We start from the raw sequence: 24,477 nt of genomic DNA, 5'->3' as shown, positions 1-24,477 counted from the left end.
ATATGTATTTCATATATTTTAATTTCATACATTTCATTCGTACGCGCGTGCATGGGTGTGTGTGTGTGTGTGTGGTGTGAGTTCGCGTGCCGAATTTTTCAGTTCTATTTTAATCAATTAATCGATTTATGTAAACTGATACTGAGCAAAAAATTGCTTAACTTAAATAAATGTGTTATTAGTACTATTCAATTATAATAATAACTATTTGATACTAAACAAGTAATATTTGCTTGTTTCTATATAATTATAAATTATGGCGAGTGACTTGAAAATAATATAAAAAGTAAATAAATTTTGCTAATTTACCATTACTTTTCGATAGAAGATGATTAATTAAAAGTCTGTGTGATATGTTTGAACTTCAATCTTTAGCACAGAGAGCAAACGCGCAACTCTTATGTCACAATCACATTAAGTTTTTGAATAATATTAATAACATATTTACGAATCAAATAATCGTCTCTATCAGTGTAAACTTTCGACATTTAGGAACTCGATTTAATTGTATAATTATAATTAATTGTATAATTATAAATCACCTACATATGATTGTTTCTTTTCATCTTGATTTAGAGCAACTTTCTGAAATACTCAATGCAATCTTATGAAAGAACGTATAAATATGCGCCAATAGAATCGCCAAAAAAATAAGAAATATATTATCCAGTATGTTCCTAGTTTCTTGTTCTTTTAATCTTAGAAATTTGTTAATTCTCAATTGGTGGAATAAACAGTTTTTTCGGTATTTCCAGTGAAACACGTGAATCTGTCACATTTTGTCATGTTGTTATTTTCTACCTTGAAATATTTTCAAAAATATAAATAAAAGTTCTGGCTGTATTGTAATTGATGATTTTCTTCTATATATTATTCATATTTTGATAATACTGTTTATTGATCATTTTATTTGTAATAAATTTTAATTATTGGTTTTAAGAGTTTCTTTTGTTTCAGACACCACATGTTCACTCGAAGGATTAAATTAAATTTATTAATTATTATATAAAATAACGCAAGACACATTATGTTTATATTAATAAATTCATATCTGTTTACTAATTGTTAATTATACTAACAATGTCAATTTTTTACGTTGCGATCTGCAGTGATAAATCAAATTTTGAAGCTATAAATGTTAAGTCAATTTCACATTATCAATTATAATATTATGTTGGCTGATTTTTATCAACCATACCCTGGAGTGCTTAGATCCGTTATACATTAAAGTTATATACTTTACACTTATTGACAACGATGTGCATTTAATAATTTGCTTTAATGTATAAACTACAACAAAATATATATCTAATAGATATTATGACAGAAATATTAGAAGACTAACAGATTAAATTAAATTCGTTAATTTATAGCAGTCTGCAAATATTTAACATGAAAATATTTCTACTAATTATTTTACTTCCTAATTTCTTATTGAGAAAAATTCAATACAGATCGAAACGTCTGGCGGTCGTTTTAGAAGCAATTATACAGTTCTGAAATGTTAAAATTTTAGAAAATCAATAAATTAAGAAGTTTTTCAGTAATTTGCTTGTCTTTGCTTTATTTTTGAAAAACTTACAAAGGCAAAAGTTTTCATTGTTTTCACTAATTTATTTACATTTATTTATTCATGTTGTCACTTCATATGGCCTATTACAACAAAGCGAGCATTGCATCTAGCACTAACTTTTATTACAGCCAAACTACTGTTCATACCATTTTCAAAAGACACAGAGATTATTATATCAAGAGATTGAATTTTAATAATTGGTATCTCGAGTCATTTCACACATGACAATTTATTTCTATTAAAAATAACATGACTGACGGAAAATTACATTTACAAGAGGAAGAATCATTAATCAAAAAAATTATCATGTGTATTCAATGATAATATATAAATGAAAAATAGGTTTTTTACAAAAAAAGCGAAACAAAAACAAGCAAATCTCAAAGAACTTTTTCTCTTAGTTCATCAATTTCCCACAAGCTTCCGAAATTTTAACATTAATTTAAATTCAGGACCTTATATACATGCGTCCAGAAGAGAAAGCAGCTTCGTACTTGTAAAATTCTTTGATACGATTTTAATATCTTTTGATTTGACAGAGACGAAAGATACTAACGAATCGTATTTAAAAAATCTTACAATTATAAAGCTTTTTCTGCAAAACGCAGTCATTGATATAAATATTTACACCCTAATAAACCACAATCTAGATTTCATCGCGCTTCTTCTAGTTCGATATTTTATATTGAAGAGCCTTTTGTTTTTCTTTTCGTATATAAACATTTCTTTCGTATATGAACAAAATCATAAACTAAACGTTCAGATAAATTCGTAATATATTCGTTATAAATCATATTCGTATATATTGTATGTGTTGTTACTTATCATTACATAATACTAATGACTAGACTTCATGCCGTGTTGCTATTTGTACTCGTACAATGGTGCCACTTCATCCTTATATCTTACATCATTATCATCATATTATCATATTCTTTTTCAGGAGATATGACGTTAAAAAATAGTATAAATTGGAAACGTTCAAATAGCAACGTCCCGTCGCAGGTACAATCTATTACTTCTGGCTTTAATGACTTCTTTCTGTATTTATACTGTTCAATAGTTAAAACATGAAAATTTGTGATATGCCACATGTGTTTCATACATTGACCAACAATTTTTGTAATACTGATTACATAGCCATAGATTTATAAATTTATATATATTTAAATATAGGAACAATTATTACTTATATAACGATTACAAAATACATCCACCACTTGTTAGTATTACATCAAAATGTTCTTTTTATTGAGACCACAACAATCGAAAAGTTAAAGGTATTTCTACTTCATTGCTCGAAAGACTTACTCTCAAAAATTTTTTAAACAAAAATCTTAAAGCAATCAAAATGCATCTTTTTATTTTTATAGATTATAATGTTTTCTATTATCGCAGATTATACGGTGGATAATGTTTAGATAGTGTTAAATTGGGGCAAACTGCCGACTTTTCCAAAAATTGTTTTACCTTATTTAATCTTATTTTATTCTTTGGTCGCTAGTTTATAAATTTAAAATTTTTAATATGGATTGTAATTTAATCAATATACAAACTTAAATAAAAAAAATTGTTTTTATATATTCAGTTAATCGCAAAGATCTATAGTTTTCTCAAGTTTATATATATCTACTAGATATGCGATAATAAAAAATATAATTTATAAAAATCAGTAAATATTTTTACAAAAATCACATTTTAATTGTTTTTAATACTTTTTTCAAAAATTCTTGAAAACAAGTCCCTTTTCGGATGCAAAAAAATAGAGAATATCCCCTTAATATTTCATTAACAAGAGCTTTAACGTTACATAGCTTGTACCTGCTAATCGGTATGTTACATGAGTCATGTCATTTAGTTTTGTCTGAAAGTATGTCAGTCTTTATAATAATGATAAGTAGAAAATCCTATAACGGAATTTGCAAAATTTCATGTTTTATTTTTATCACAAGGATAAGAACACTATGAGATGTACACTTGTACGGTAAGTTCAACAGGTTTACGGCATACGCCGCATATTTTCATATTTTTCGCACACTGTTCACATGCCAGTAAATGTCCGCATGGCATAAATACGAGTCGTATTTCTCTACTGTAGCAAATTTTGCATAATCTTGCATCCTTGTCGCACAGTTTGTCTCCCGGTATTTGGACAGATTGTTCCTCGGTACTGACTTCACCTGATGCACTTGCTTCTGTATTATTAGTTTCGTCAAAGCTAACCGAACTTTGAGAGCTTCCGCTGGCAATACTCTCATCATCAGCTTTTTCAAATTTCTCATCCAATTTATTAGTTGCTATGTTCGGTAAGTTTTCCTAAAAAAAAATTAATTTAGATAGTTTTAAATAATAAAATTTTTTAATAAAAAAATATTTTTAATTGATATTGCATTCAGCAAACAATTGTTTCATGATTTTTTTTAAGTAGATTTAAATTTTTATTAGAAATATACAGTGTTGTATAAAAAAAATGTTCTTTTAGTATTTATCCTCAACATTATGATAGCACAACATGAATTCAAAGAATTTTACTAAATTTATAATAACAATTTTCAAAGTCAATGTTATCCCCAAATAACTATGATTTTAAGAGTAAATTTTTTCCATGTAATAACAATAAGTATTTATTAAATAACTTTAACTTACTGTTGCAATATACGTTCTTCCAGTAATGTTGCTTATAAATTTCGTCCCTTTAGCTAATATCAAATAGGGACAATACTCAAACCACTTAGCATGCTCTACCCAAGGATCATCTTGTGGTTCCCAATCTCTTAATCCTCCACCACAGTGATAACATAATGTCTGATCGCCACTTCCTGTGTAATAAAAACCAGCAGCCGCCAGTTCTTCCTTAGTTTGCGACATCGCTTTAGGCCATCTGTCGAATGACGCTAATCTGGCAGGATAACTGGCATATTCGGGATGTTTCGGTCTTGACGCAAGTCCTCGTAATCTATGATTCACTCTTTCTTCGATCTCTTGATCTTCATGATCTGGACCGGAATAAGGCATGTATATCGAACCGTAAGGCCCACATACATCTACTCCTTTAGGCACCGGTGCTGGAATTGCGTTAGGATCTGTGCCGATCGGCACATTGCCGCATGGAATATTGCGTACAAATCTACATCTACCGGACCACCGTTGATGATCGACCATTGGATTGTCGTCTGCCTGCCACTCACATATTTCTATCAGACAATCGAAACATTTCACCTTGTCACCATCGCCTGTATAATAAAATCCGGCCGCCGCAAGTTTTTCTGGCTTCATCCATGAACACGGCCAGCCCTTGAAACTTTCCAAACGGGCGGACTCAAATCGGAAATCTAAGCCATCGATTTCATCTGGTTCTTTAATAAATTGTATGTGAGACGAATTTGGAGGCAGCGGGCGATTTGGAGGAAACATGTAGTGTTCGATGCATTCAGTCATTTCTGTAGCGTGTCTATGACGTCTCTATGAACCTGCAAAGAAACAAATATAAATATTAGTTAATACTTGAATTTTATGTAATAACAATTCGTCAATAATTTGATTGCTTAACATGTACGATGTAAACATATACATTTTTATTTAAGAATATTTAAAGAGATTTTCCACTTTTACTACAGGAATGGTTGAATCTGTGCTGTCATTTGAGTTTATAAATATAAATTAATTTTTCTCATAAAAATAGATTCGGCAACTAATTTTCAATTAAAAAAAATACTAGTTCTATCAAAAATTAGAATTTATTTCAGAATTTTTTATTTGATGATATACCTTCCATTTTTCTCACAAAAATAGTCTGAAACTAACTTTGAATTAAAAAATCTTGAAGTACCTCAGACAATATTATATAAAAAATTAAAATTTATTTTAGATGATAGAACTGTTTCAATATCCAGCAAATCAGACACTAAACATATATATAATTCACATATACCCAAAAGTTAAAGTTTGTACCTTCACTTGTTTGAGAAATCAGTTTACTTGAAAAATATGTCCGTTTTTAAACTTATACAACATAAAAATTAACAATTAGCTTTATTAAAATTTGTAGATATTTATTAAATATGTAGATGTAAAAGTAAATGTAGATATAAAAAAGTATGTGTAATAGTTTTCTTTAACAATACTAAAAAATGGACTAATATTCTTTTGCGCTCTAAACCGTCTCTTAAATTACTTTTACTATTATACGGTGTATCATGTCCGAAAATGCAAGTTTCAGAAAATTAAAAAGGAAGAAAAGCATAAAAGATACTGAGTACTAGAAGGATAATAAGACTAAAGAAAATCACATGTATAAAATATCTTCAAGATGTGCGTGTGTCCCTCTAAATGTTCACATTACGACCGTTCATTTGAGAAATGCCGTTTCAAAGCAGATGGAAATATTTTATAATTTGGTAAATAGCAATAACAATGTAATAAATAATGACTGTAATATTAATAACAATATAACACAATAAATATATGTTACAATATAACACAATAAATACAAATATATGTTTAATAATAATAAATAGTACACAAATATATAATTAATAATAAATATAAATTTTTCAAATGAAAAAACAGTCATGATTCACGAACATTTAAAGTAAAAGCATAAATATTTTATGACTTCACTCTGTATACATTTGTAAATTCACATTTGAGAATTTATCTATCCGAAGCCGTAATTAAACATCGACAAGAAATTCGAGTTCATACATTCAGAAGGCGTACAGCTGTCAGCTGCGACACCGGGTATATACGCCGAGTGCAACGTTGCCGCTATCGGCCTCTCTATTTCTGTTGGTCTTATTACATTACACGGGAATGCGACGCGTACCCACGTAGCCGCAGAGTGAATTGTAACGGTTGGGACCGTATAGCGACATACGTGGGCCCCCGTCCTTACTCGAGGTTCCGAGGCTTCTTTTGAACCGGCGAGAGAGAAATCTTTTCAAATTTATTTTACAAACTCCGACAATTTCCGAGGATCTTCGAACCGAGAGGATATTTTTTTCCAAAATAGCGATATTCAACGCGTTATCAAGTTCAAATTGGCGAGTTGAAAGATTTAAAACCGTAAGATTTAAATCCGTAAAGAATTCGTGAATTCTCACGTCAGAAGTTGATTACTCCTAATATATTTAATTACACCAAATAAGTTCAGTCTGTGAAGAGGTGTCGCGGCAAAAATGTTTCTTTCTGTCAGTGAAAGCTTTCCGGGCTCTTGTAAGACATTGCTACGGCACCACGCTGTTCGAGATCGCCACGCTCGCGGTCAATTCCACAAGGCTGTCTAACCGACAACATCGTATCGCAGAAAGGAAACGCCTCGGTCATGATGGTAGCGATACCGTGAAACCGAGTCATCTGCGACATAGCTTAACCTTCGTTCGTCGCCCACCAACGTGGCCATATCCTCCGCGTCCCGCTCCAGGGGAACGCGTCTTTTCTCTCTTTATTTGTAACGTGGAGATGACACGCGCGCTCGGATAGGGACGCCGCCCGAAAAATCGAGACGACACTGGGCTGTGTTATGTATATTATAGATTTTCAATACTGAGCAGTGAATTTTGAAACGCAGCTACTGCCTCGTGGCATATAGGATGTCATTACAAAAAAACTCTTGGACAGTCCTAATACAAGTTCAATTAGCTATTGGCTAAGATCTGATTAAACATCTTTGCAAATTCTTTTTTATCATAACTATCCTTAAAGTTATCCCTCTAGTCTAGAATTTAATGCCTTTTCACTCAGCGCTTCGCAATTTATATAGTGCCAGATAACATATCCTATATGAAAATGTAGCTAACTTTAAGCGAAAAGGTTGACATTGAATTCTATTGACTTGTTGCGTTCCAAAATTTACTGCCAGCACTGAAAATCTAATTTACGTTTACATATATTGATTTTCGGCGCTGATAGTGAATTTTGGAACCTATCTTAGGCCCGGTTTCACAACTTATTTGACACCATAGTTTAATTAACGTTCAATAAAATTTGTTTTATACAAAACAATGTTAATTAAACTCTGGCATTAAACTAAATTGTGGAACAGAATCTAAGTGTATCTCAATTGTATATTCAATTTTTCAGTCTTGAGGTTCTATCGGCGAGAAGTTACAAGCTCTACGTTTTCTCCGCAAAAATTTCCTCTTATTCTCGCGGTGTTACCACTCAACCATTCTTATCAATCGCAACTAGAGTCGGATCGAGCCGCGGATCAATCTGAGAATTAAATGCACAAAGCCCATGTCCAAATGTTTTGCAATGACGTCTCGTATATCGCAAATATGACGCATTGAGATTAAAGTGCACGTTATACACGCGTGCTATACCCGGGGTTCGGTTATCGCCTGGAGAATTACAAAATGACGTCAGTGTGCGCGGAGCTCCTTTTCCTTTGGATTCTTGCGTCTTCTTTATTATTCCCGTCCGCGAGAGAACTGGCAACAAGGCGCGACGAAAGCCCACACATATGTACGTACAATCGAAAGGTACGATCATGATGGTATGAGAATATAGGGTATGCCATGATTCCCGAGGATGTGCAGTTGTTCAATCAATCAAAAATTTGAACCAAAATCAAATTGTAAAGCAAATTACTTCAAAACAGACGACAAAAGCAAATCCACTGTTAGTCATACAGGGTGTCCGAAAAAGTCAGGACTTACAAATGTATCAAAATAGAAGTCTATATTTTTGCAAAAAAAAAAAGAATTTTGGAACACGTATTACAATTATAAAAATTGATAAAAGTATATATTGAAACATTTAAAAAAGTAATGTACGATATACCCGTCATTCGATACATCTGTCATAAGACGCCATGTATAAAACTCTTTAACTTAAATTTTTATTTTCTTAGAAATTACATGGAAATTTTAATATAATATTAAAATAGTAATTTCGTTTAAAAAATAATATGCTATACAAATTTGTAAGCAAACTGAAGCATTTTGATTCTTTCTATCATACTTTCTTAATTACACCAAAGCTCTCAGTTAATTGTTATCAATCAACAGATTTCAATGAAATCTAACACCACATTTCACGTCAGAAATAACATATTAAAATGAATGATTGATAAATGACTTATCATAGCCATAGACAAATAGAATATGTGTGTGCTTTTTATTTAGCGACACAAGTTTTTATCATTCTGTTATTCTTTGTTATTCATTGAATATCAAGAAAGATAGAACGACGGATACGTTGACTTGTGTTGGTGTTAAATGAAAAGCATCCTATGGTAATCTTATCTCTGATATAGAATGAAATCGTAGCTTGATTCAAAAGTGCAAGAGTAATTCTTTGAAGCGATAAAGAATCGTCTAAAAGTCAATTATTAAGTTGCAACGTGCCAGATAAGTTCAACTAAGGTAAAAAGAATCAGCAATCTTAACATGCCAACACTTAAAAACGCCCAAATTATGAGAGAAGGAAGAGAATAAGGCAAAATCCTTTAGAAGTCGAATTTAGAGGAAAGAAAAACTAAAGAAAAGATAAGAAACATAGCATGTGATGCTTATTACATAAATGTTACATAAATTCAAATAAACTGAAGTTTGTCTTGATTTTTTAATTTGTTCTTTCTTCAAAATCTAATCATATACATTGTCTCAAAATGGGTAATACAAGCGACAAAAGAATAATTTAAAAAAAAAGTTGAAAAATGTAAAATAAGACTTTTACACCAAATATTTAACAAAAGTACATGTACACTTAGTACGCATTGTGGTGATAACATTACAAATATTAAAGATACGTTAAGGAAAAAATATATTATATTTACATATTTTATTTTGTTTAAACAAAAACGCTAAAAATGTATTCAGCTCATGCATCTGATGAATATATAAAGATTTTTTTCTATAGAACAAAACCTCATATGAAGAAAGTTTCATTCTATATTTCCAATTTTTTTTTCATGTTGAATCCCCTCCCGCTTGTATTACCAGTTCTGGAACACTCGGTATATCTATTTTATTTTAAACGCAAGTATAAGAGTGGGAACACAGATTTTTGCATAATGCATAATGCATAACACACAAGAGAATTGGCGAATCAGAGACCTTTATTTCTATCCTGATGGAAGGGAATTCTCATTGATTTTCTTATGCGTTATGTCGATTATGTAAAAGTCCATGCTCCTGCCTTAATAGTGAAATAACTACAAGAAAAACATCCGTTCCAATTTCAAGTTTTTCTTTTCTACTTCAAATTTTTGACGCCAGATGACTCCTAATATTTTGATTTCATATTCGTGTTCACAAAAAATTTGTTAAAGGTCAATTTTAGTAGAAATACAATTCTGACGATTATGCTCGAGCTTGTTTGAGTGCGCAATTATTCGTCCAATGTGAACAACCTCGGTCGAGGTTCAATGGTTTTATCTTGCAGCTAAAATAAAAAGTCAAATATTTTTTCCTTGTTTCAAACTTTCTTCTAACTTTTTCTAGATTCTAAAGATTGTCATTTTTTCATTTTTTATTTACGAACTATTTATCTCCCGCCTGGTTATATTCCGACTAAACTTTCCGCAAAGGCAGACCCGCCCAACAATGTTAGATAATAAACGACGCCGCTGAGCACTACGTCAAGGGATATCGATAAAGAGGTAGAGGGAGGAGAGGAGTGGCAGATGGAGAGAGAGGGCAGGATGTAGTAAACAAACAAGGCGATCGAATTTTCACAGGTGTTTATCAGTTATTATCTTATCGAATCCATGCTATTTTAATATTTCATTATTTCTTTTTTTTGTTCCCTTCCGGACGTGTCCTACTTCTCGCGTGAGCGTCAGGCAGATGGTAGAAGAGATACTTTCGAACAGATGGTAGAGTAGGTACGAAGAGGGAAGAAAAAAATGGAAAGCGTCTACGTTTTCTTTATCGAGGAATATGTGCAAAATACGAGATGTGGGTGTCGTGCAAGGTACAGAGAAGAAACGTACCCGAATCGACTTGTTGACGTTATGGAGGACTGTGAACCGCAACGCTTGTTCGCCCTTCCGCCACGGCTTTCTCCGTTCGTCGGGTCGATTCTTTCTCCCCTCGTTTATACCGCGTCTCGTTTCACGAATATGTTGTATCGAGCGAATTCGACACACGCTCGTTATTGTCGTTCGCGTGGATTAATGACAATCACACGGTAAACGACGCGTATGACACGATAGTTCTCACGCACAGAATACAATCCAAGTCAAGCATCGTACAACTACAGAACAGTGTATGCCAGTGTATGCCAAACGTATTGGCTGGACTGGATTCATGGAAACGATATAGAGGGCGCTGGCAAACATGGCGGCGTCATCAGTGGAGTAGCGTGGCTTGTAATCTCCCCCTCTTCCCCCGTTGCCCGTCCTTTCGACAAACGTGACGCCGGGCACGACAGGCAGGCGCCTTGGAAAGCGTCCTTCTCCCTCTCCTTCTCTACTTTCCCCGAGTATCAAAGAACTTGGGAAATATGTGCGCATGAACATTCTATAGCATAATACTGGCGGCCAATAACGCCGTTTCGCTTGAAGTTAGCTGCGTTCTAAATTTCTAAGTTTTCTGCAGAGTTTAGCGAACTTATATACACAGAAAAAAAAGTAATATAGCCAATAACATATGTGATTGCGGGCTGCCAACTACATAAAATACTCAATACAATAATATTTGCTATTAATGCAAGTATAATATGTTGATACTGCAATAGCATATATTATTGTATTGAGTATATCTGTAATTGGCAGCCCGCAATAATATATTGAATTACTTTTTTTTTCAGTGTACGAACCGCGATCTATTTTTTTTAATTACACACAGTCGTGATCCATCTATAGCTTTAGAGATTGCGAAAAAGCGGGGAAGGGAAAGCAGTTAATTATTTATATCACTTTTACTAACTCTTGATTAATTTTAATCCTTTGTTTACATGTATATCGATGCGAGACAGTGATCCTATCACATTAAATTTCTTTTCAAAAAATTTACTCTTCTTTACAATGAAAATGTACTTTAATATTAACATAGACAATAGTCCTATTATAATACTTCGCTTTCTAAAAACTTTTGTACTTCAGTAGAAAATAATTTATACTATAATAACTATAATTATCTTTTATTGGCGGAGAGGAATAGATCAAGTTTATATAAATTATATAAGGATCATTATCTTATCATGCGTCTCAATGGAATCAAGCGGCGTGACACTTCTGAAATTTATCTTGTCTGTTTAATCTAAATATATGTTCGCCTAATCTAAATTTCTGCGCATTTGATGACAAGCAATCGCAGATGATTATAAATTCTCAGAAAGCGCTCTTTATATATGTATAACTGCGTATGTGTAAATTCGCAACACTATAAGAATTTAAACTCTAAACTCAATCGTATCTAGATCGAATTTGCTCGATTTTAGTTTTTTTTCGTTTGCTATAACATATCTTATACAGCAGAAAGAGAGAGGAGAGAGAGAGAGAGAGAGAGAGAGAGAGAGAGAGAGAGAGAGAGAGAGAGAGAGAGAGAGAGAGAGAGAGAGAGAGAGAGAGTACAGAACATTTTTATAAGTTTTTGTTACGCGCCAATATGTTTTGGTTTTCTTTAATATTTTCTATTAATATTAATTTTAACATATGTAACTTCTAGAAACATAATAATGTCCTAGAATTAATTTTTATACAAAAGAAACAAAAATTTTACTAAAAAAATATATTTTATTTATTTTCATCTTTTGACTTTCGGAAAGTCGTGAATTATTTCATTAAAATAGATGGAATCTCATAATGCTATGCCTTTTACTTTACTTTAATATTTCTATCTCATAAATATTTTTTTCCAATTTATATAAAAATTCTGAGAAAAATTTTCACTAGAGATGATTGAGAGATTCAATTTTAAACAGTTTTTCGCTCTCCCCCTCCCTCCCCAAGCTGAAAAATGAGATTTCGGTCGATTAATTCTTTTACATCATGCCAAAGTTTATGCTAGGATCCTAAATGCGTATCAGAAATGTATCATTCCCGTTTTTATATCCGGCCTATAAGCTTTTTTATAGTTGAATAATTAAGATTTCGGTTATTTTCCCCCAAAAATCGTTTATTTAGAATTTAATCAGAAATATATCACATCAAAGACAAGGAATTATTTTGAACCATCTCCAAAATAAAATACATAAAGCTATCGTTGTCGAAAATTAAATGCATGTTACATTTTATGCTGATGATGGATATTAAGACAATCACGTAACACCGGATTTTGCAGATGCTTAAGAGGGGTCAATTAAAATTTTTTTTTTCACACAAGCCTGTAAAAAATGTAGCAACATTAATTGGCATCAGCTATCAGAAACATTAATGTAAACATATTCTGTATTCTTATAACAGTCGAATTATAGTAGAGTATCATAAAAATGAACCCAACCTAAGGAGTTAGATTAATTTTTTCAATCGAATTGACTCTTTAAAAAATATTTTCTTTTTAAACCGTTAGAAAAAATATATTGGCAAATTTTTATGATAAATCTTAGGATAAGTTAGAAAGGAACATAAACTTGAATATTTGCAAGAACTTATGTCTGAAAAAAATATACATCAATGTTTAACAATTTATATTTTATTTAATTTTTCTTACAAAAATAGTCGGCAGTTGATTTTCAATAAAAAATATATGTGTAAAAATCACGTTAAAAGAAACCACAGGTGTATAGATATTTATTGTCACATCTATATATACATGTATGTACATACTACACACAAAATAAAATTACCATTTCTTATGGGTTTCTAATAAATGCGTGCTTTGGATAATTTTCTGAGGAAGAAATTAAAAATCAAGGCACGAGGACAATTTAATAATCTAATTTAGTTAAACATTCCGCGTATGTACATTTCGCAAATTAACTGAAACTTTTAATATCAGAAATAAAAATCCCCATCTTTACTCTTATCTGAATTTTATATTATTTGGTTTTTTATATCTCGAAACTTTTATTTTTATGCACAACGGAGCACAAATATTTCATTTCAACTTATTTTTGCTGATCGTGTTTTAAAAACGACATGGCATTTGTAAATTAGCTATGTAATCATAAATAAAATCGAATCTATTAATATCTAATCTGTTGACATACGTAGCAAATAAAAGTGATATTGAATAAAAAGTCAAAATATTTAATTAAAAAATATCAGATTGTAAGTATTTCCTCACAGTATAATTTATATCTTATAATCCACATTGATTTTTTTATAATGGTGTAATAATTTTTAATATAATACATTGATGAGGAACTACATATTCATATTAAATATATATATTTATTCGCTATAATACTGTCAGTATACCGATATAGTCAATTGATAAAATTTATCGCATGCGCTCCTTCTGATGCTAAAACTTAAATAAATATTTATTATATTACTCATTTGTTTTAATAAATATATAGATAGCTTCAAATTTTATTATAAAAATTAAGTTCGTATTACAATAGAAGTATCAATGTTATTTTTCAATATACATATATATCAATATGATCCACTCATTAATGAATCATGTCATTAAATGTCGTTTATTAAATTAGATTATTACAAATCGTCCTCATACAGATACCTCAACGCGTTTAAATATATCTTTTTTACGGTAGATTGATGCAATATAGACATACCAAATTTGAAGACAAAATACACTCTTTGCGATTGTACTATTAATCTATTTCTCGCAATAAATTACTTAAAAGAACACTCGATCGTTTATTATGATATATGTGAGTAAGTATTTAAAGCACAATATTCAAGGAACTAACAATAATATAAATGACAAAATATGGATGTTTAAAAAAAATTTTTTTTAATGTTCACCTATATTGTTTCAAATATTAACAAACACTAGTAGTAGTAGTAGTAGTAGTCGTAACAGTCTTATTTGTGATACAAGTTTCATGATCCGTCCGCTCCGTTGTGCATAATGTACACAAGTCCTCTTTCTTCTTCTTCAACCTTTCTGCTATTACTTTTTGGATAAATTTACACTTAGGAAACCACTTAATGTGCTCCTCTACAGGATCGTCCTTCGGTTCCCAGTCCTTTAGGCATCCTCCACAATAGAAACACATTGTTTGATCGGAAGGCGAAAAAAGGCCGTTAAAGTAGAAGAAACCGGCGGCCGCTAAGTCTTCCTTTCTTTGATGCATCTTATCGGGCCACGTCGCGAAAGAACGTAATCTCCGCTCGTAAGAGGCATATGTGGGCTCCTTCGAACCTAATACGTCGCCGACCTTGGCTTTGAAGTTGGCATTTGTGTTGGAATCCCAGAAGACTGCGATTTCGATATCGTCATTTACCTCTGGATGGACTAAGACAGAATTTATGGCTTTTTCCGTCTGCAAATCATCGTCCGGACCAGAACATGGCATATACTTGACGCCGTAAACTCCGCAGGTATCCATTCGTTTGGGTCTTTTGGGGATCGAGCTAGAATTCTCGAGGCCGATCGGAACATTCCCGCAAGAGGTACCGCGGACGAAAGGGCAGTTCCCGGACCAACGCTGATGATCCTTCATGGGATCATCGCCCTCCTCCCATTCAGCCATGTCAATCAAGCATGCGAAGCATTTTACCACATCACCTCTTTTGGTGTAGAAGAAACCGGCGGCCGCGAGTTTCTTGGGATCAACGGAATGCTTTGGCCAGTCGACGAAAGAATTCAATCTCGCGATTTCAAAGCGATAATCCGTGTAATCCACATCATCGTTGTCCTCACACGTTGCCTTCGTAATCACAGTTAAAGTATCCGCTTCCTTCTTTAAATTCTCGTCCCCGGTTTGATCCTGTCCCGTCATTTTCTTTCGATGTAACGTCTGCTTGTGCAAGAATCTGCGAAAAGAAGAGACGAACGTGACTCATGGCACAAATTCCTCTGTAACGGCGGCAATCTCTAGATTTGCAGATATGTCTATCTGTTGATTTATGACAGATCAAACTAAGCTATCTAAGCATTCTTCCCTATGTTTGTACACTGTCCGACAACAATTCGTTCCGAGGTACCTCCCTCGCGGGGTGAGAAGGGCGTAGACTTCTCTCGACCCTATTTTGCAGCAATCAATAATTAGATCGATAAATATGTCCAGTCAGCCGCTGCCAGCTGATGGCACCATGATTATTTTTTTTTACGTTCCCCTTATCTCGCGAAGAATTCCGAAGGAACAAATCGTTGTCGGGCAGTGTATATTTAGGAATGCAGGATCTCGATATACGAGACCTCCCAGGATGATAGAGAGATATAGTTACAGAGGCAAGTAAACCTTTCCTTAAGAAAAAAAGATATGTCTTGGAGATTATTGTGAAATTTGAAGTGATCACGTAGCTTGTAAAATTTATGAATAGGCCTGAACGGATAAATCTATTTATCTACCTGAGTGCGCTTCTGTAAAGTAAATAGTTACGTTTACAACTCTCCTTATTCCGAAAAATTCCATTCTCTCTCTCTCTCTCTCTCTCTCTCTCTCTCTCTTCTTTTATGATTCAATAGAAAAAGCACATTCGAGCGTTGCACGCATGAACATAATACTCGGCCTATTCGTGGCACGTTTGTTGAGGCTGGAATTTTTCTACACGAAATACATCGGAACCCAGCAAACACAAAGTTACATGTAACGTGCCTGTTAGTTATAATTTCTCACTCAACAATGTAATTGTAATATAACACACGTGTTATATTACAATTACATTGTTGAGTGGGAAATTATAACTAACAGGCACGTTACATGTAACTTTGTGTTTGCTGGGAATGATGTAAAAATTCGGTGAGACGACCAAAGTAACATAAAGAGTAAAATAATAAAGTTATCATTCCTTAATATTTATATACCTCATATTACTCAAAGTATCATTAGAATTCAGTGAAATTAATTTCACTCGCGGACATCCACCTTATTACTGTACCATCAAACAATCGTTACGCGATAAAATGTATTTATTTTCTAGACGGAATTCTTAATAATCGCAAAAATACGAGGAAGAATTACCAATGTTGAACGTTCCTAAAAGATAAGGGTATCTGGGGAATGTATTCTTAAAACTGTCGTTTGCAATATAAGCGGAATTATTTTTAACACATTATTAATAGCTCTGATGCATACAACTTACAAAATATTATACATAATTTTTTTTAAACATAAATTTATTAATTTAATCTTTCTAAGAGAATTATGTGTATTTAATTCTGTAAAATTTTTTTAATTAAATTTATTTAATTAAAAAAATCTTATATATTTAAAAGAATATAACAGATGGATAATAATTTATCAAATATAATTAAAAAATTTTTTTATACATTTCAAAGAAAATCTAATTATATAGATAATATATAATTAATTTTTTGAGCAAATAAAAGATAATAAAATGATAAAATTGTAGTTGAACTGATAAAACAATAAAATTATATTTTTTGTATAAGAAATTATTCTACTTTTAATTAACTCAATAGAATAAAAAGATCAATGTTGAAATCCCGTACAAGAACCTTACATTCACGCTTCCAATAATTTTGTAAGTTAACTTAGGTATAAAATTTTTATAAAATTTAAAGATTATCGCTATCTACAGAGTCTATCAATTATACACAATTATCAAAAAACAAATAAAACATCCAATCATACTAACATGTCCATTCATCGAATGATTTTCCAATAACATTGTTGCTAGAAAATCGTAGATAAAACAGAATAAGCCAATAACAATGCGATGCTTAACAATGTGATGATATGCGATATGATATATGAACATGATATATGATATGACCTTTCCTGGTACAAAAAAAAAAAAAGAGCATTAAGATAAGATAACGGTATGGTTTTCTTCTTGTTGTTATTGCAATTATCGCGACATCTTTTTGATAATATCGTTCAACAAAAGTGATTTTTTCCGAGCACAAGAATGCGGATAATTGTTGCCCGGAATTATTTGAGAGCGAAATTTACGATTCTATTTCTCACCATTTCACTCTATTATGTCATTATTTTGCGAAACTTGCATACGCAGTGGCACAAGTAATTTCTTGAAATAAAAATACATTTTTTGTAAAAAAATACCTGTTTTTATTAAATTTTTGCTTATAGTTTATTAATGCAAAATAATTAATTACATATTTACATTGTACATACATACAAGTTTTAGAAATGCTATCAAATATGTTACACAAACCAATTATGAAACACATAAAAGCATAGAAAAATTGCAAAATAGATGTATGTAATGAAACATGTTTTTACCACTTTTTGTATCTTAATTATAATATAATAAAATACACTAGATTAACTTTTTGCAACTTCAAATAAAAATATAAAATAAAAATAATAATAAACATGCCTTAAAAATCTCTATATTAATGTTTTTAAAGTTTCTAAATATTTTATAAATAAATAATTTACCAAAGATTTAGAAATTATAATTACAAAACATTTATTTGCCAAAAAAATGATTTATGCTGCTGCATATGCAACAACAATTGCAAATTTCTTATTTAAGAAGTATTCCATTTATACCCCAGATATCACACAATACTTATAAAGGATTTACAAAATATTTATAATAATTATTTGAATATTATAAATATGTATATTAAACATTTATCAAAATATTTATAAAATATGGATAAAATATTATAAATATTAATATTTATTTACTATAAATATTATATATAAAATATTTAATTTTAATAACATGTTGAATAATTACTTTTTCCTTCAAATATATGAAATATGTATAAAATATTTATAATATTTGTTAAAAATAAATAGTAATAAATATTAATTATAATTATCGTGTGCTGTCTGAAATGGGAACTGTTCCTCTGGAATATTTCCCTAATTCAGCTCTTCGCATCGACCCGACCAGCCAGCTGCTGTTCTGAATGAAATAATGACGTCAGCAGACGGTTTTCTTTCGAAATCTCACATCTGTTTCTCTTCGTAAAATCGTAGTAAAGATACTATAAGCCGGTTGATCTCACGACCCAAAATCTAGACCTCAGCGTAGTGTAACAGAGGTCTATGCGAAAATTTTGCCGGCTGACAGAAGAGCGGATCGTCACAACTGAAAGACAAAGAGAGGAAAAAACGGAAGGGAAAGGAGAAAGATGAATGCAAATGGTGACAAAGGGACGACGCGGGAAGCAGAAGAATTGGGATGCTTCAACGTACCAAGCTGTGCCTTTGTACGAAAGAGAAAGAGCGGAACACGCGACGCCGGGTTGGCGTAAAACGCAGCCAGTGTGTGTGCACGTGTGCGTTCTCGCAAATTATTCACGTCCTCTTTGCAACAATCGCTCTCTACTCGCGAACGGAAATGAGGAGAGAGAGAGAGAGAGAGAGAGAGAGAGAGAGAGAGAGAGAGAGAGAGAGAGGGGGGGGGGAGAGAGAGAGGGGGAGAGAGAGAGGAGGGAGGGGGGGGGGGAATAGCATTTTCGATAGCTCGGCACAAAGCAAAGAGAGAAAGAGAGAGAGAGAGAGAAAGAGAGAGAGAGAGAGAGAGAGAGAGAGAGAGAGAGAGAGAGACCGATCTTTCGCAGAAGTTGACGCGATAGGGTTTACTGGCGTTGCGACACAGCGATTACGATGGTGAAAGAAAAACCGGGGGAGGGAAAGGGAATGGAAACATGCAGTATATCTTTTATCTAGACCTATCTGCTATCTGTACCGTTCTCCCGCGTCAATGTTTCCCTTCATTCAAACGCGTTGACTTACCGCAGATAAGGCTCGTTCGTGTGCGTGTACGTGCTTCTCTACTTCCGCGATGGTTATGACGATTATGATCTCCCACACGGGAAACCGCACACGGTGTACACTAGCAGAATTCTTCCGGAAAGTGTACCGGCACGTCACTGCTGATGTCCCTGGATGTCCCGGCCACGTGTATCGCTTGGCAGTGAGAGTGAGTCCAGTAGTCCAAGCTGTCCGTTGTTCCAGTAAGATGTCCGGTACACGCGCGGTAACTTGCAGTACTACTATTGCTCACTTGACCGGCAATGATTCCTATGATTCGAGTCGACTTTGGTCACATGACTGCGAGACAACGAACGACGATTGAGACACGGGAAGTATAATCCGGGAAAAAAGGGCGGGTCACATTCGGAAGAGCGGAACAAAGGATAGGAAGACGGGGAAGGGAGAAGAGAGAGAGCGAGAGAGAGTAGGTTTCCCAATTCCGGCATTCCCGGCGTGTCTGAAAACAGTCAGGGACTGCCTTTATCGAGTGAACCGTACGGCCGCACGGGAGTACAAAGTGGTACAAAGCCGCCGCGGACTGCGGGCCGCGGGCGCCGCCGATCACAGTTTCAGAATGCTGAGGGTGGGGAGGGAAAACTGAAGGGCAGATGAAAATTGTGGCATTGACCGCTGACCTGTTCGTAGGACTTTTACTGAGAGGCACTAGGAAATCAGAGATAGGGTTATTAATCCTAACTCATCACACTTATTTTTATGTCCTTAATTTGCCACACTATCAATGGGAAAAGACAGAAAAGTCTGTCCTCATACTAAAAAAAGCAGGTTTTCAGTTTTTAATTTTTTTTTAAGTAACGGTTATTTTTGCAAGGAATAAAAGAAAATAATATACCACAATTTATTTTAAAAAGTATATTAAATCAGTCACCCCAGTTTTAGCAATTTTTAAGTAACAGATCTAAATATGCTGAGACAAACGTGATGTAATGGATTATGCATTGGTTTCTTAATTATGCCTATTACACAAGATTTAAATATGAGTGGTACAAGCTAATAAAAAGATGTTCAATTAGAACAAAATATTGACTTTTTAGTTTTTCATTTCTTCTGTAAAAAAAACGATTAGTCGAAATTATGGATGCAACATTAACATACCTTTAATGTACAATTTACGTATTTACTTATTAAAAAAAAAAAAAAAATTATTATAAACATAATTCAGTTAATATTAATAACTTATGCGTTTAAGTTTAAAACAATGAACTAAAATGTATCTGTTTTTGTTTTCTAATGTAATTTCTAATGTAATTTCAATCCCATGGACCATCAAACATATTTTAACTCGACTGAAACAAATGTATTGCACTACTAATTATTATATTTCTTGCAGCAAGACTGAATTGAGCCACTTTTTAGGCTTATAGCAAGTGCCAAAATATGCCGGTAATATAAATATTAGAAAATTAAAAACATCAAGCAATCCATTGAACCAGAGAGTGCGAGCTAGGATTTACTTCAAATTTTCAATCTAGGTGATTCTAGAAATTTCTAAAACAAAATTATTCAAGCACATAATTACAATTACTTTTTAAAAAAATCAGATTATATCAGCATTCCTGAGTTTTTCAATTTTTTGACCACATATTTTTTTTTAATAACTTTCTAAAATAACATTGAGAAAGTTATGGGAGTTTTAAATAATTTAATCTTGCAAACTAAATATAAGATATTGAAAAATTATATTAATAAAAAAACGAAGTTTTAAAAACATTTTAGAATTAAAAAATGAATAAATAATATAAGAATAATAATCTTTTATTTTATTCCGAGAATAATAATTAAATCCAAAAACTTGCTTGTCTTAGCTAATGATTACATCTTATATTAATTACTATATATCTTGATTGAATGCGATAGTAGTATAATATATATTTTTATAACTCAAAATAATAACGTTGACTCAAATAGATAATTTTTTTAATTAATTTTATCGTATTATTTTTGTGTAAGATGTAAAATATTCATAAATTGTACAATTCTTTTTAAATATGACATTACATGAGTGAAACTGTAGAAACTTATTACTATATTTCAATCATTATTATAAACAATTTTTTATTTTTTTTACATCATTTATCAATATTATAAAAAATATTTTTAAATAATATATTTGAATAATAAATTATTATTAAGCTTTCATTGTTTAAATTTTTATTATTTATTATCTGAAGATGGAAATGCCAAAGTCCTTTGTTAAAAAATGTAAACGTGCATAAGGAAAAGGAAGTGGCACTTGTCTTCCCTTATATTTTGTGTGACACAAGAAGAAAAAAATTAATTATAAAAATGATTTTCATGACAAAAAGTTAAACGCATGGCCAATACAAGTTTTATTTCTTAGGAGGAATAATAAAAGTTAAAAAGAAGAAGACTTAAAAAATTAGGACTAGCAGAGGTTAAAAGAAATTTAAATTTTGTTTTCTTCTTTTCTCTCCCAACTGAAATTCTATTAGGTTTGTTCTGGTTGCCTACACTTTTACACTTCTACGAAAAATATAAGTTCTTATTGGTTTATATTTTTAACCAGCCAATGAGAACTTATACTTTTCGTAGAAGTGTAAAAGTGTAGGCAACCAGAACAAACCTATTGATTACATCCATTAAAAGATATATATAAATGAAAAATTACTCGACTTCCATTCACTTTTTATTAAAAAATCTTCTTAAAGTTTCGAGTTTATTTCTTTCAAACTAGAAAAAGTTATTTTGTTAATGCTTACAGAAATCACTTAGTATTGAAATGGAAACTATTAATGGCATTCGAAACTTATCTGAATACATGTGTCATGAGTGTAATCAATTTAAGAAAAGCGATTGGATAAAATTGTATGATTAATACTATCATTTGAAAAAGGAATTCAAGGAAAAGTATGTGCATATATGTGTATAAATTCTTTTATATTAAAAAAAATGTATACGACACATGATGTTGACTTCGTGACAAATTTGTATTTGGCTACATGCGATCATAAAATTGTATAAATAAAATCTTTCTCGGTATTCTACATAACACAGTTCTATATACAGCTAATTATTATACACTTTCATAGACACCGTATATCACATTTATGTCAATCTTCATCTCGCATTCGATAATATGAAACCAAATTATACGAATATGAAGATATTTAATTCTTTATTCATTTCTTTGGAACGATTTCTGGCCAAGTTGCTTTCTAGCTTACATGCTAAGACTAGAAATTAATATGGTATCTGTATATTATTTCGATCACTTTGTGATCAATTATATTCAAAGGAAATATTCATAGTCGAATCTTTTCAAAATAATTTTAAGTAATATACCTTAAACTCTTAATACGGTTCTGTAACATGTAACTAATTGATGATATTTTGAGGGTCATTCTACAATTGCATAAGCATAGCTGATTTTAACGTAGTTTTAAAGTGTCGTAAGACGCAGTTTTAAACTAGCATTTTTAATTGTAAAACATGTGAGAGATTGAACTTCATTTTTCATGATGTTCTAGAACATAGAAAGTAATAAACAAGAATTTGTTCATATGTTTATGCATGTCACAATTTTTCTTTTACATGGCCGATACATACAGATACTTTACAACCGTTTACGATCATGCTTACGCAATTATAGAATGGTTCTTAGACATTAATTAATGATCTTAAGGGGGGATCCTAAAACCATCTGTTTTATTGACATTTTTTAAATAAACTAATTTTTTAATTGGCTTTATAGAATTGCAAAAATCTTTTACAGAAATATAATACACACAAAAATCTAGACGAAAACGGTCGAGTTCGTAATAAAAACAAAAATATTTTTATTTTTAGTACGTAGAACTGTTACTTGATGGCAATATTTGCTTAATATACAAAATCTACGATATATATATATATATATATATATATATATATATATATATATATATATATATACATAGTAAAACCGTATTTCTCTAGAAATAACAACAATATCGTGCATTTCAAACTAAAATTAAAAGTCTAGGAAAAAAAGGTTAGCTTCTTTAACTTTTTATAATTGCAAATTCAGATATAACATAATAAAAAAAGCAGTCTAAAAAAATTTTATTCATTCACAGTGTAAAGTCCAATTCATAGACTGACATTAATATATGTACTTTAATTTTGAAAAAAGATTTTCAAATCTATAAAAGAAATACTTACGAACTCTTGTTAATGACATGCACGAATGACTACATTATCTATCTCCCCGAGCAAGTTTGATGGGTACTTTAGCATCCCCTTAAATATAAGATTCGATTATGAATATCAGCAATAGTCGATTCGTATTGTAAGTCTTAAGTAACATCCTAAGATGCTAATGTGGCTTTGTGGTTTGTAATATCTTAAGACAATACTTAAGGACTTAAATATAAGAATGGCTTATATCATTTGTACTCTCAACAAACAGAACGGACTTCTATACTTTTAGCCATTTTATCAGCAATATATATTATCTATATGAGAACACGTTCATAAACACATATACTTATTGTGACGCAACAATATCAGGATGTATCGAGCATTAAATGAGATTGTGCTCTTTTGTATGCAACTTGTTAGACTTTTAAGGAATGCTAATTTTAAAGAATGTTTTAAAGAGTTCTATTCTTTAAAAATTATTTTTAAAGAATTAATTGTAATCTTGTTGGAAAGATTTTACATCAATTTATCTGAATATTAGTTACGTTTAGTATTTTTACGTTAGTTTTAAGAGTGTATCACATATACAATCTACAAAGTAAATTAAAAATGGAAATTTCTTAATGCCTTATATAAACCGTATATGTAGAAATGTTATGAATAACCCTGCAGCATAATAAAATATTGCTTTGCAAAAAATATTATTTAAATATTTAAGTATTATACTTGTATAAAAGTTATTTCTTAATCCCCTGGCTATCGGAAGCAAACTGTACCTTGTGGGCCAAAAGTGCGTTGACACAAAGTAACTCTGCCGGATTTAGCGACTCAAAAAACCTTAGAATACTAAGTTTTATGGAAATCGAAATAGATCAAGTCTATTTTTCTGCGATGCGTTTGTAGGCGCCACTGACAGTTTTGGTCAATTTTTCCGACGCCAATGACGATCAAGGGGTTAATTATATTTCCATTAGAATAAAACTACTTTTAACTAAAATTATTTTTGACTGGTGGTTTAG

General features: G+C 31.6%; 2 protein-coding genes across 3 annotated transcripts; both read right to left on the bottom strand.

Annotated features, from left to right (window-relative positions):
* LOC105830475 (putative inhibitor of apoptosis) lies at positions 1-10,865 on the bottom strand. Its single transcript, XM_012669845.3, has 3 exons — positions 10,512-10,865; positions 4,220-5,043; positions 1-3,889 (listed from the first exon to the last, which is right to left on the bottom strand). Exons 2-3 carry the CDS (start codon positions 5,009-5,011, stop codon positions 3,536-3,538), a joined length of 1,146 nt encoding a protein of 381 aa, XP_012525299.1. The 5' UTR covers positions 5,012-5,043; positions 10,512-10,865; the 3' UTR covers positions 1-3,535.
* A 2,272-nt stretch (positions 10,866-13,137) lies between these two features.
* Positions 13,138-23,179, bottom strand: LOC105830347 (death-associated inhibitor of apoptosis 1). Of its 2 annotated transcripts, none has more exons than XM_012669654.3 (2): positions 19,280-23,179; positions 13,138-15,410 (listed from the first exon to the last, which is right to left on the bottom strand). In XM_012669654.3, exon 2 carries the CDS (start codon positions 15,374-15,376, stop codon positions 14,414-14,416), a length of 963 nt encoding a protein of 320 aa, XP_012525108.1. In that variant the 5' UTR covers positions 15,377-15,410; positions 19,280-23,179; the 3' UTR covers positions 13,138-14,413. The 2 variants fall into 2 exon arrangements, with proteins under 2 accessions (XP_012525108.1, XP_012525182.1); XM_012669728.3 differs by lacking the exon at positions 19,280-23,179 and adding an exon at positions 18,737-18,890.
* Positions 23,180-24,477: the final 1,298 nt, after the last annotated feature.

This window comes from Monomorium pharaonis, chromosome 3 (assembly GCF_013373865.1).
Source record: "Monomorium pharaonis isolate MP-MQ-018 chromosome 3, ASM1337386v2, whole genome shotgun sequence".
NCBI lineage: Eukaryota > Metazoa > Arthropoda > Insecta > Hymenoptera > Formicidae > Monomorium > Monomorium pharaonis.
This window is presented reverse-complemented; position numbering and strand designations above follow the sequence as displayed.